This window comes from Myodes glareolus, chromosome 12, assembly GCF_982192425.1.
Source record: "Myodes glareolus chromosome 12, mMyoGla1.1, whole genome shotgun sequence".
In the NCBI taxonomy this organism is placed as follows: Eukaryota; Metazoa; Chordata; class Mammalia; order Rodentia; family Cricetidae; genus Myodes; species Myodes glareolus.
The window spans coordinates 6,164,337-6,178,062 of NC_142037.1; the positions used below are offsets into that span (position 1 = coordinate 6,164,337).

At 37.1% G+C, this 13,726-nt stretch overlaps 1 protein-coding gene across 1 annotated transcript in view; it reads left to right on the forward strand.

The window, feature by feature from the left end:
- Adk (adenosine kinase) overlaps positions 1-13,726 on the forward strand; it is a 356,406-nt gene that overhangs the window by 143,449 nt on the left and 199,231 nt on the right. Inside the window, exons 5-6 of the mRNA XM_048426516.3 lie at positions 5,683-5,855; positions 10,491-10,599. Coding sequence (XP_048282473.2) covers positions 5,683-5,855; positions 10,491-10,599 — 282 coding nt within the window. The remainder of the gene's footprint in view (positions 1-5,682; positions 5,856-10,490; positions 10,600-13,726) is intronic.

The following is a 13,726-nucleotide window of genomic DNA, read 5'->3' on the forward strand; positions in this document are numbered from 1 at the left end:
AACTGTAAAGGGCTGTAAAGGGTTACAATTTTGTATTAAAAAACTATCAAAATCCTTCCTGGAATACAGAGTTTTAGCTTTTTTGTTCCACTGTATCTCCTATCTCTTCCTTTTTCTTTGATTCTTCAGTGCTATGGAGATGAGGGAGCTTTCCCTTCTGTTTTCTGTATTCTGCTTGAGGTTTTCATGCAAAACACATCAGCACAGGGTTTGTTCAGTGTGAGTGGTATGTGCTGGAGAGGAAATAATAACTTGCCAAAAGTTTATGCAATGGTTGATGAAAAGTTAAAAGTTGTTAGGAGATGACTTACTTTTCAACTATTAGTTTAGTATCTAGGTGCCATTCTTCATCATTTAATTATGAATTAAATTAAAGCATATGGCATTATCTTAAAAGTTATGGCTCTCAGGCATCATTGACAGTTATATTTTCCTAAATATTGCAATTGGATGAAAAGAGAATTCACCTGAAAGGTGAAGTTAATATTAATAGAAATCTTTGGCTATGTTGTAGAAGACTCTTAATGTGTAACTTAATATGCCATTTATTCAGCAACTATTTAAATTCGGTTGTAAATTTACTCTGTGTGGTTCCTTGTATTAGTAGGTATTAAGTTTGACAATCTTACTTATTGGTGAGAAGCCTCTGTGTGCTTTGTTGTATCTATAGACTGTGCCTACACTTCGTCAAGTGACAGTTAATTATCCTGCCTAAGCCAATATTTCCCGCTTGATTATCCGTCCTATATAGTTGCTCTGTTATTACACTTCTGATATTCCTTTGGTTACCTTTTTTATTAGTTTTGGCTAACATGTGCTCTTGTTTCCCAATCTGTGCCCTTGTAGGCCCCCTATGATCCTGTAGCAAACCCACACCATGTCACCCTGCTGCAACAATGAGGTCCCTTCCACAGCATGGGTTACTTTTTCAATGGCAGCCCAATGATATCTGTCAGACACAGCAAGAGCTGCTCCCCCAGATCTTCCCTTTAGTGTTAGACCGCAACATTCCTTCTGGTGACTTCAGGGATGCCTTGCAAAGACAAATTTATTTGCTAGTTTTGTGATTAAAAAACAGTACTCACATTTCAAGGTCACATAATGGGTGAATTGCTGATAATCTGTCTGGGCCTGAGGCTGTGGGAGTTTGGCAGTGCCCACAAGCTACTATTAGAAAAATTAGTATTTTTTTGGTTGGAACTAATTTCTTAAGAAATGGGATTTCTTGATTTATAAAACACACTGTGCGCTCTGCTATGTGCCTTTCTTTGAAGTCCGTTCTTGTCAGTTCCAAAGATTCGGTATATCTGTTACAGAAAATAATGATGTCATACATCTTCAAAAGCCATTTTTGATAACTTCGTTGCAATTAATGCCTCTCCTGGGTGTTTTCTAGGAATATTTTACTGTTTCAATTTTTATTTAAGTCAAATTAAACAAATTCAGGTATTTATACCAATAATGACTAGTTAGGCGTTTCTGATTCTTATAATATCCATAAGATCTTACATTTTATAATTGAAGAATTTAGGCTTTAGCATCGCTGATATCTCTCAGAGTGATAAACTTCCTGTCTATTGCCTATCGAACTCCTTTCCCATATTTGTTTGGTTATGGAATCAAGCCTTTAATTCCCTTATATCCTACTGAGGCATTGGCTGAGATTGCATTCAAACTATGTGTCTTTGTTGTGCTACCTTTCTTGGGAGACATAATCATCTGTTCACCCAGATAGGAGAGCAATGACAGATAGAAGTAATGATTTCATCAAAGTACAGTTTGATAAACCAATGAGTTTATGGGGCTTGCTTGTAAGAGCATGGCTGAGGGTTACTTGTGGAAGTGTCACTGAAAAGTCTCACTCAGTGTAGATGACAGCTTCCCAAAGGCTACATAGTTGGAGAAATTAATCTCCCACATTCTGTGTCCTCTAGCACAGTGGTTCTCAACTTTCCTAAAGCTGCCACCCTTGAATAAAGTCCCTCATGCTGTGATGATCTCCTACCATAAATTTATTTTTGTCACTTCGTCATAAATATAATTTTGCTATGGTTATGCATTGTCATATAAATATCTGATGTGCAGATTATCTGATATACAAACCCTATGAAAGGATTATTTAAACCCCAAATGGGTTATGACCACAGGTTGAAAACCACTGCTTTCTAACTACAGACTGTGCAGCCAAAGATGACTCCCAATCTTCTCGCTTGTACTTTAAATGTTAGGATTACACAGATATGTACCACCCTGCTTATGTTCATATTTTTTATTCAAGAGCGTTTATGTGGATTCCTTATTTCTTTTATTGCTGAAACATGCACAGGATATATGTACCCAGAATTTTAAGAGTCACTATAAATTTTAGATCATTGTTTAATTTTTCACAATTTGTTTTCCTGTATATCTTTCAGTGCTTTTTGGTATGCACTAATTTCAGTGCGGGTGCTAGGCTTCTTGTTCCCTGAGCCAGGGCATAAGTAGGTGTTCAGACCCATCAGGGTCCTCTTATCTCCCTTCTGTCAGAGGTCACAGGCTTACCCTACCTACTATCTAGTATCAGAGATGTCTGTGCATGGACATTTCATGTTTTGTGTTCTATTTGTCCACAGCACCAGAGTAATTTACCCACAATCCCAACAACACTTATTTTCTACTCTTTTCTTAGTGACATTCAAGACACTGTTAAATATCTTTTGATTGTGCTCTTGATTTTTCATTTCACAGATGAGTATCGCTTTTGAGCGTCTTCATGTGCTTATTGGCCATTTGGGTAACTAAAAGCACAGGTGTTCCATACCTTTGGCCATGTTTCAGTCAAAGTGTTTGTCACTGAGGTGTTGTAGACGTTTCTTAGGTGTTCTTGATACAGACCTCTCGTCAGATGTTCAGCTGCACTTTTACTGCATTGATTGCTCCTTTTGCTGTGTAGTAGGTCTCAAGTTTGCTGTAGTCATAGTTATTTACTTTGGTTTTATTTGACTTGTGTTGTTGTAATTCCTTAGAAAACATTGACACAGTCAGTGTCTGGAAGCTTCCCCAGGATGTTTTTACTTCTGAGTTTTCTTTCCCTTAAACCTTTTCTAGTTTCACAAGATATCCTAGAAAATAGTCTACACACTTGGTTCCTTTATGTTTGGGGTTTTGTTGCTCTGCAGGAGATTGAAACTTTTGGCTTTATACATGGCTAGACAAGTGCCATTAAGCTACACTCCCAGTTTTTAAGATTGGGTTTTGTTCAGGCTAACTTTGAACTCATTCTTTATCCCAAAAAGACCTCCCATTCTCCATCTTGGAGCATCTATCTCCTAAGTGCTAGAATTACTTAGATGAATTGTTCTCTAAGCCCTCCCATGGTTTTGTGTGTGGGTTTGGGTTTCTATAAAACAGATTCATCCAATTTATTCAACAAGTCTTCTAGTCATAGATTTTGTTATTTGAAACATTATTTCATTTTGGATAAAATATAAATAAATATTTATATCTGTAATGTTGTGTGTGCATTTTTAGACTTAATCTCTAGAAATAGAATTCCTTGTCATCAGGCAACTAGCATATGTCACTTCTGCAGCTTTCTTTATCTTTTGTTTATGTCCTCATTCCTTTAACCCTCAAATATATGTGTGTACATATCTAATTGGATATGTATGTATATATACATCTTTATATTCATTATTTAAAATACATTTATCAAAATCTATGTTGGTGCTTTTTATTTTAAAAATGTATTTTTATTTTGTCTGTATAAGTGTTTTGTTTTCATGTGTGTCTGCGTCATGAGCATGTAAATACGTGTGGGGGTCAGAAGAAGGCATTGGATACCCTGGATTAGAATTATAAGTGATTGTGAGCTGCAATGTGGGTGTTGAAGATTGAACCTGGGTCCTCAGCAAGTGTTCTTAACCCTAAGCCATCTCTCCAGCCCCCATGTTGGTACCTTTTTTTTTTTAACATAATATACGGAGAATTTTAACAACTATATTTGAAGCAAAGAAAGATGGTCTCTTTAGAACCACTAATAAAAGATGAGAAGCCTTAGGGACTTGAGCTAATTTGTTAATTTAAAGAGTTCAAATCAAAGGAAACCATGCATATTAACAGAAATCCATTATGAATCATTTATAACAAAAATGCTTGAGTTTATAAGAATCACTTTAATGACATGATGAGATTTGTAGTTAGAATTTTAACATTTCTATCTTTAAAATTTTTAATATTCATGCATGCATATGTTTTTTCATCAAATCCCCCCATTCCTGCCCTAACTCACTACCACTTTTTGCCCTCACTCCATGTGTGTTCCCTCCCTCCCTGCCTCTCTCTCTCTCTCTCTCTCTCTCTTTCTCATCCATACAAGCAAGAGTATAGGACCATGTATCTGCTAGAGCTTGAGCAGCCTCTCCAGCCAGCATCCCTAGAGAAAGCTGACTGCTCCTCTCCCAACAGCAATCAGTTGCCCTTGGGTCCTCAAATAGGGGTGGGGCTTCATGAACCCTTCCCTTATCAGAACTACTATTTTGACAGGTTTGAGCGCCTGCTGGTCTTATTCACTCAGTAATAGCCATCATGAGTGTTTGTGTACAACAGCCCTCTCATCATGTACATGCTGTTCCTCAAACATCCCTGAGCCATGAGATAAGGTGTATGATATAGATGTCTCATTTTTAGCTCTGCATGTCACAGTATACAATTTTATGTTTGTTGCCTTAAATAATTGCACTCTGCTTCAAAAAGTAGCTTCTGTGATGAGAGCACCAAGTCCACCCTCAGTCTTTTTCTTTCTTTTGGGGAAGGAGAGGGGTGCAGGGATAAGACAGTCTCATAGAACCTCAGCAGTTCTCAAATTTGCTTCTGATTCTCCTGCCTCCATCTCCCAGGTGTTGGAATTGCAGTCATAAACCACTATGCTCAGCCATAACTTTTAGTATTCATCATTTTAATGGTATTAAGCACGGACATGTTTTAGTATAATTTATGGATGAATTATTTCAAAAAGTATAAAAATATTGATTATAACAGCTGATAGCCATTGCTTGTTTTTTTGTGGATATTAAGCTCAGCTTTGCGTATACATTAGCCTTTGTTATCTGAGTTAGTCTTCAGCTACCTTATGAAGCATGTTTTTATCACTTCCCCATTTTTACAGATGACAGAAGTAAGCTGTAGACAGGTTTAAGTGATGCCAAGATGGTGATTCATGTCTATAGTCCCAGAATTAAAGATGCTGAGTGAGGCAGGAGCACTGCTGTGAGTTTGAGGTTAGCCTGTGTTCTAAGTCAGCCTGGGCTACAATTTTTTGTGTGTAACAACAACAACAAAAAATTTAGGGGGGGAAAGATTGAAGTATCAAGTGACATGTTAATACCACAACTAGTCAGGGGCAGATATGATATGGAAACAGTCATCAAAGTGGGGTCTGTGTTTTCCAGAAAACGCTGTGCTAGCTCATTTTATTGACACTGAACTTTGATTTTTCTGTAAAGAAATAGCATTTGAACTTCTGACTTCTAATACACTCTTCTCTTGTTCCCCCACTAAACTGGTCCACTCTACATCTATTCCTCATCTAGTAGAGTAAAATGCTAAGGTTGTTATGGTTTTGAAGCCACCATCCATGGCAAGAGTCCTGAATTATCTGTACTGTTTTTGACTCACTCCATCATTTCTGGTCTCACTTTTCAGTGGATGATTCAGGAGCCCCACAAAGCAGCAACATTCTTTGGATGCATTGGGATAGATAAATTTGGGGAGATTCTGAAGAGTAAAGCTGCTGAAGCACATGTGGATGCTCATTACTACGAGCAGAATGAGCAGCCAACCGGAACCTGCGCTGCATGCATCACTGGTGGCAACAGGTAAGCCATTATCAGCCAGGAGCACCCTACCCTCAAAGCTGTGTACACATTTACAAAACCCAGCTTATAGTTGCTAATCATTTCTGATATTCAGTAAACATTTCTTCCTTGTTTTACCTTAATGTGTTTATTTTTTTTTACTATTTAAGAATGTCATACATATATACAATATGTTTGATAAAATCCATTCCCATAGTCCCCCAACACATTATTTCTGCCTCTCAACTTCATGTGTTCTGTTTTGTTGTTATAGATACAGGTGAAATCGTACATGCATTTCCTATTTATTTGTCTTGTTTTCTAATGATTTTTTGAGACAGGGTTTCTCTGTATAGCTCTTGCAATCCTGGAACTCACTCTGTGGACCAGGCTGGCCTTGAACTCAGAGATTTGCCTGCTTCTGCGTCCCGAGTGCTGACATTAAATGTGTGCACCACTATCACCCAGCCTTACACATGATTTACAAGCTTAGTTTTCTTTTTTAACTTTATATGTGTGAGTGTTTTGTCTGTGAGTGTACAGCATATGTGTACTTGCTACCCATACTGGTCAGAAGAGGGTGTCAGATCCCTTGGAACTGGAATTATAGTTGGTTGTAAATTACTGTGTGTGTGATGGGAACCCAAATTCTAGATCCTCTGTAGGTATAGCAAGTGCTCTTATCTGCTCAGCCTTCTCTCTAGCCCAGTGTTTTATGATATGTGTGCTTAGCATGGTATACATGTGGGGGCCAGAGGACAGCTTTGTGAAGCTGTTTCTCTCCTACTGCCTTTATATTATTTCCCAGGATTAAATTCAAATCATCAGATTTGCATCATCAGGTTAGTTCCATTAACCACTGGGCCACCTTTTGTGTTTTTAAGTTTGTTTTCTGTTAGACCTTTTAAATTCATAAGACTTATTGCAATGAAAGTTTGAGATTATCTAATATAGTCTCCTCCTTTTATAATTAGACCTAGGGAACGAAAATGTTTTCTTTGGGATTTTACATCTTGTAATTTGCTGAACTCACTTTATAAAAGAAAGAATTATCTTGTCAGCATAGTCTGGGAACAGAACATCAAAATCTGCTTATAGAAATATGTGTGCCACATAGCTTCCACTGATGCTAAACAACACCAATCTTGCTAACGGTGTTGCAATTCAGTCGGCAACCAAGCCAAGTGTCGTATTTCATGCCTGTACAATCACAGCATTTGAGAGGCCTAAACAGGACACAAGTTTGCTCTCCGGATCCTGTATGTGGAGTGGTAGTGGAGAAAAACACATACAAACATGATTTTTAGTACATTTCAGAAGTCTTTATTGTACAGATAGCAGAGTGACTTCACACTGCAGTAATATGAGCCCTGGAGATGCTCTACAACAGACGCTCATTGGTACTACTATCCTTGAAATCAACAGACAACAAAAGACACTCGGGAAAAGAGATGGGTCAAACAACCAGAGCAGGTCACAAGGCTGGAGAGTGACTAAATATGACATTTTCCACAGTAAAATATGCTATATTAAAGCAAAACAGAGAGGCCCAGATGGTGCATGCCACGGATTGAGGGCTGCCTGCTGTCACTTTTCTAGTCAGACACGGAAAGGACTAAAATGAGAAGCTTTTCATTTTGCATCTTTCAATGAGGTGCTTTCAAATCCTTTTCAAAATCTTGGGTAGGGAGCAGAAACATCCAAACACACGAACCTTTGAGCCCAGTTCATAGTAGGAAGGTCTCCCAGCCTGGGCCACATAGCAGAAAAATTCATAGAACTGGTGGCTAGTATTGTTAATCCCCGCCCTCCTGTCTCCCAACTTTACTTAGTAGGAAATTCTTCTGTGTGTGAACATCTGACGTATCTCTCAGGGCTGCCTTTCTTTGATTTTACTCGTTATTGTATTCCTGCAGTGTACGCTTCTAATATTATTAGTGCCACACCAGTAGGGCCTTCTCTGTCCTTTGCATGGGAAACACAAAATCACTGTCTTTTTAGAGTTTTATAGAATCCTTTGAGTTTACCTACTTTAAATTTTGACTGACTACAAATTTTTGCATTTCTTTGTATGTGGTTTGATTTGTTTGTTTTGAGACAGTCTGTAGATACCGCCCTGGCTGGCCTGGAATTTGCTACGTAGACCAAACCAGTGTCAAACTGGAATCTCTCCTTATACTTCTGTCGCCCACAGTGTCCAGATTATAGGTGCACCATGCATGGCTGTGTCCTCCCTACTTAGAATATGGAATTTGTCCTCCGTCCTTTGTGCTGTTTTTCAATCCTGATCCCTTCCTCTGTTGGTGAGGTTTTTTCAGTTTAACATAAGCTGGAGTCATTTGGTCAAAAGTGAACCCCAGTTGAGAAAATGCTCCCCTCAGATGAACCTGTAGGCTTGTCCATGGGGCATTTTCTTTATTAATGATTGGTGTGGGGGCACCCAGCCCGCTGTGGCAGTACCACCCCTGGTCAGGTGGTCCTGAGTTGTACAGAAAGCTAACAAAGCAGTTCATGAGACGCATGCTTGTAAACAGGGCTCCTCCACGGTCTTCCCTGTGTGCTCGATGGTGACCTGAAAGTGTAAGCCACATAAACACTTTTCTCCCCAAGTTGTTCTTGGTTGTGGTGTTTATCACAGCAAATAGAAAGAAAGTTAGGACAATTCCCTTTCTTACCTTCTTTATTTTGACTTCCGTTTTGCCTCCAGCAGAATCAGTGCTGAGGATCAGTGTGGGCAGTAGTCATAAAATATCCTACAAAGAACTTTCAAGGATAATTAGGGAACAAAAGTGATTTTCAGAGCTTTCCTTTCACGTGTTGTTTGTGTGTGTGTGTGTGTGTGTGTGTGTGTGTGAGAGAGAGAGAGAGAGAGAGAGAGAGAGAGAGAGAGAGAGATTAGGAGAACTTGATTATCTTTAGGTCTCAGTTAATTAAATTGCTCATTATTAAAACTCAGGTCTCTGCCTTAGTTTGGACAGCTGGTTTATTCAGCCATCCACTATTCAGATGTCCTTAGAGCTTTGTCTCTTTATCCTTTCAGTGTGATTTCCCCAATAATGATAAATGGATCAAGTTTTGCTTCTGACACCCCAAAGACTAGAATAAAATTGCTAAATTGTCTTTATATACTAAATTGCTATTTTAAAGAACAACTTTTAGGTACTACAGATGTCAAGAACTCAATTTTGTCTATCTGCGTTATAGCTTTGGTGACCCATGCTATTCACGCGATTGTGACTGGGGTTGTGGTACACAGTTGGTAGAGTGACGTACTGGTATGCACAGCCCTTGGATTCCATTCCCAGCACTGCAGAAACATGATGTGACAACCTATGTCTGTAACCCTACCACACAGGAGGTACAGTCAGAGGATAAGAAGTTCAGTGCCATTCTCTGCGATATCAGGCATCCAGACTCAGCCTGGGATACATGAGACCTAGTCTGGAATTTAAGAAACAGGATGTGAGAACTCTGACATGGGCAGGGGGAGTTGGGGACACTAATTCATAATAGAGAGGCTGGAATGTGATGAATAGTTAGATTTTTCTTTTGGACAGCTTCTAGTAAGTAAAACTTAGAATTCAAATATAGTTTTTTGTTTAAAATAAAAGTTAAAAAGAATGTTTTAATGAAAACTCCCTACGTCATAATAATGTTGTTTTATAAATGAGGGCTGAGTTCAACCCCTGGCACCAAACAACAGGAATGGTACTGATTCTGTATGTTTGTGATTTGTATTTGAGTGTATCCTTGAGGCTCCACACATATTCCTGCTTTTACTTTGATATAAACAGATGTATCATTCGGAAATAAATTAATATGGATGAATGGTAAATGTTTTGTAATAAAAAATTTTTTGTAGGTATAAGAACTAAACATCTCCAAAGTCTCAAACGATAAGGTCATTTTTCTATAAGTCATAATTGTTACTCTTTTAATTTTTTAATAATGAAAAATGCCACATAATTTTATAGGTCTTAGGTCTGAATGACGAAGGATTTATATTTATGTGAACTGTAAATAAGTTTTTATTTCATTAAACTTAATTGTTGATTTAAAACTAAGCAATTTCAGTGGCACTTAATAGCTAAATTTTAAATCTAGTATGCTGGTTAAATTTTCCAGTTATAAAATGATCCTGCCCAGGAGTTTTTAGCTAAAGGACCTGATTCTGATTGATTCCAGTCCTTAAAATGTTATAGTTGCAAACTATATTCCTCACAGTAAATATTGTCTATGTTTATATGTATGTGTTATAAAATTAATCCCATATTGGGCTATTAAAATGTGAAATTAAATAGTTAATTATAGTCTCTCGGTCTTATTTTTATAAAGATATTTTTCTACTTTAAGAATGAAATTTTGGTTTATATAGATTCCCTACTTCAGAATGACCTAGTAGCCTATATCTTAACTGCATTTTGAATTGTATTAAGACATAAAAAGTTAACCTTATTTTGGAGTTAAAAAGAAATTCATATACCAGACTTTGAATTTTAGGTAATGCTTTGGTTGGTTATGTTGTCTCTTGGCCTATAGGTATCAGCCATCCTCTCACTCTCCACCATCTGCAAAGCAGCCTCTAAAGAACTTGTTTATTTCTGTATAACAACCTATTATAAATAAAATGCATTTTAAAACTTCTTGGGTTTTTAGGTCTCTTGTTGCAAACCTTGCTGCTGCTAATTGTTACAAAAAGGAAAAGCATCTTGATCTGGAGAAGAACTGGCTGCTGGTGGAGAAGGCCAGAGTGTACTACATAGCCGTAAGTGCTACTTCACGTTTTGAACCGTAGTCACATGACAGATGATAGGTGTAGGCTGATACATGCTCAACAAGAAACAAAAAACCTTTTCCTGAAGATAATGTACCGATAGCAAGCGTGTGCTTAATTCACTATTACAATTACACAACAGAAATAACCTTTATGGATCTGTAATGTGTATCACCACCTTCAAGTCTACTGCTTTAGAGATATAAATAACTTCTCAGTCACACAAAATTCCATGCTATTAAGTAAGTTTCGTGAGATCTTTTGAAATAGTTTTACAAATGTATATTTTTAGCAACTTATCAAGTGATATGAACATTGTGGAAAACAGTAGTATAAGTATGCACTATTAACTGTTTGAGCTTATTTGCCTAAAATGAATCATAATTGCTATTTATTCCATAGTAACTATTATGACAACTTTTAATTTAACATTTCAGAAATATTTATTATGACAAATCTCTTAAATCTGGAAATAAGGCAGCATATAATTTGAGTTCTCTGACATATAAATAATTGGTTAAAAATTAGCTTCTAAAGTAGAAATACACTAAAGAATCTCTTGAATGGACTACCCCACGATTATCTTGCTGTTACATGAATTGACCATGGCCGTTTAAACAGGAGTATATACCTGTTACCCAGTAGCAGGATCTCACTTCATACACAGTCGTATTGAACAGTTGCTGCCGCTCTACCATCTGAGCTGTGGGAAACAGCTGGGAGGGCAAGTGTGAAATCGATTATCCTGTAGATATGTGTTTATTGAGAATATAATCATTTGCTTCAGTCTCGTGTTAATGTCTCCTACAGCATGTTTATATGCCTTGCTGTAGGCTTTACAATATTGTTATTGATTCTCTGCATGCTGGTTCCTACCCTTTATAACTGTCACATAAATGCTTACATTGGGATTACATAATGGAAAGTAATACTACATCTTCAGCCATTATGTGAGAAAACTACTTCTAGAATTCAAGACTTTCTATCTTTATTATTTCATTTCTTAAAAGGACTTAAGTCTTAATAGTGTGTTTTTGTATTGTTGTTATTTTGGTTTGCAGTAACATCTCACTAGGTGACACAGGCTAGCTCCAAATCTTATGGTCTTTCTAACTCAGCCTCCCAGTTGCTTGGACGTTAAGTATGATTCACATCAGCGTATCATTTAACTGCTATTTCAAGCCTTTTGGTGTATAAAATCTTGATTTTCAAAATGTATGCCACTTAAAATTTAGCATAATATATGCATATTACTTGACTATTAAACTGTAAGTTTATTCTATTTTAAAATATTTAAACTGTAAATTCCAGTTGTTTGTGTATTTCAGAGTCTCATAGAATTCTGTGTATCGAGTAGTGTCAAGTAGAACATGCACCTACTTGGAAGTATGATTTGATGAGAGTACGAGTGTAGCATCATTATACAGTGGGCTAGATCTAGCTACTTTTAGTGTTGCAGAAGGATTGAAGACTCAACATGTAAACAACTAATTACTTTTGTTTTTAAAATGTTGTTCTGGTCCTCTCCAATTAAATATTTGTTGGTGTTGAGAGGTGGATTGTGTTTGCGTGTGCCTGTGCACATGACTGCCGCAGAGCCTGTGGGGGTTAGAAGACAATTTGCTGGAATCACTTCTCTTCTTCCACTCTTTGCTCTGGGCATTCATTTCTGTTTGTATGATTTGGTGGCAAACACCTTTACCTGCTGAGCCTTCTGTCTGGCCTAACAGGTCATTCTTATCATGATTATATAGCATAACACATCTAGATAAACTTGGTACAAGTTATACAAAGGTATAGTTTAATATAAGTTATACAGGGATTAATTCTGGTCAGATTAATACAAGTTTGATTACTTTAAATCTTTTGTATAGAATATTTAACTAAAAAAACCCTATTGAAATAGATTGCTCTCAATCTGATTGTAGCTATGAGCTCTTAGTGTTGCTCTGTATGTTTGCAAGTCCTTCGTATTGCCAGACAAACCTATCTCTGTTCATATATCAACTTATTTCAGGAAAGAAGGTATTTATTCATATTTTCTCTCTTTTCCCCTTTTTCTTTTCCTCCCTCCCACCCTACTCACTCGCATTTTGTATTGTCTTACTTTGTAACACAAGGTGGACTTGAAATTCACTATTAGCCTTGAACTCAACGTGATCTTGCTTTGGTCTCCTACAGCTGGGAGCCGCAATGCCCAGCTACCATTTTTGTTTTAATGTAGCCCTCTAACTTTCTAAATAGCTGAGGCTGACTTTGTACTGCTGCTCTCCTGCCTCCATAGTGGAGATAAGTGTGTACATCGTGCCCAGTTTGCAGACTCTTTTTATATACTTCGGATGCTGTACTTAAAATGTAGAGTTGAGTTTCTTTGACCCATCTATTATTTTGCATTGTTTATCTTTGGTAATATACTTTGCCCTGGAATCTATTGTCTACTATTAATCTAGCCAGTTCACTATTGGCTTTTTAAAAAAGAATTATTATTGGTTTTATGTTCATGTATAGATGAGTATCTGTTTGAGCATGTGCTGTGTGTGGATGGGCTTCCATGGGAGTCCAGGAAAGATGTCAGTGTCAGGCTGAGAACAGCAGACTTTCTTATCACCTGAGACAGCCCCTCAGCTCCACAGCTTTGCTTTGATTCTTAACGCCGTAGTATACCTTCTCTTCTCTTTCCCTTTTGACTTACTTTAAAGTGAATTTCTTGTAGAAAACAGTAGTTGGGTCTTATTTTGATACAACCTGACATTGTCTGCCTTTTAATGGGAATCTGTATACCATTCCTATATGTAATTATTGATATAATTTAGCTAGTTTGTATTTGTATTTATCCTCTCTGATGCTTATTCTTTACTGTCCTTTTGTGTTGTTGATTTAGTATTTTTATCTCCTTTGTGTTATTTCTCTTCTCTCTCTCTCTCTCTCTCTCTCTCTCTCACTGTGCATGTGTGTATGTGTCCCTTCTCTCCCTCCTTGTCTCCCTACTTTAGAGTTTAATAGCACAGATCTTTCACTCTTCATGGCTTGGTTTCAAAGTATATATATATATATATATATATATATATATATATATATGTTTGAAATATATATATATGAAAACATATATTTTCATATA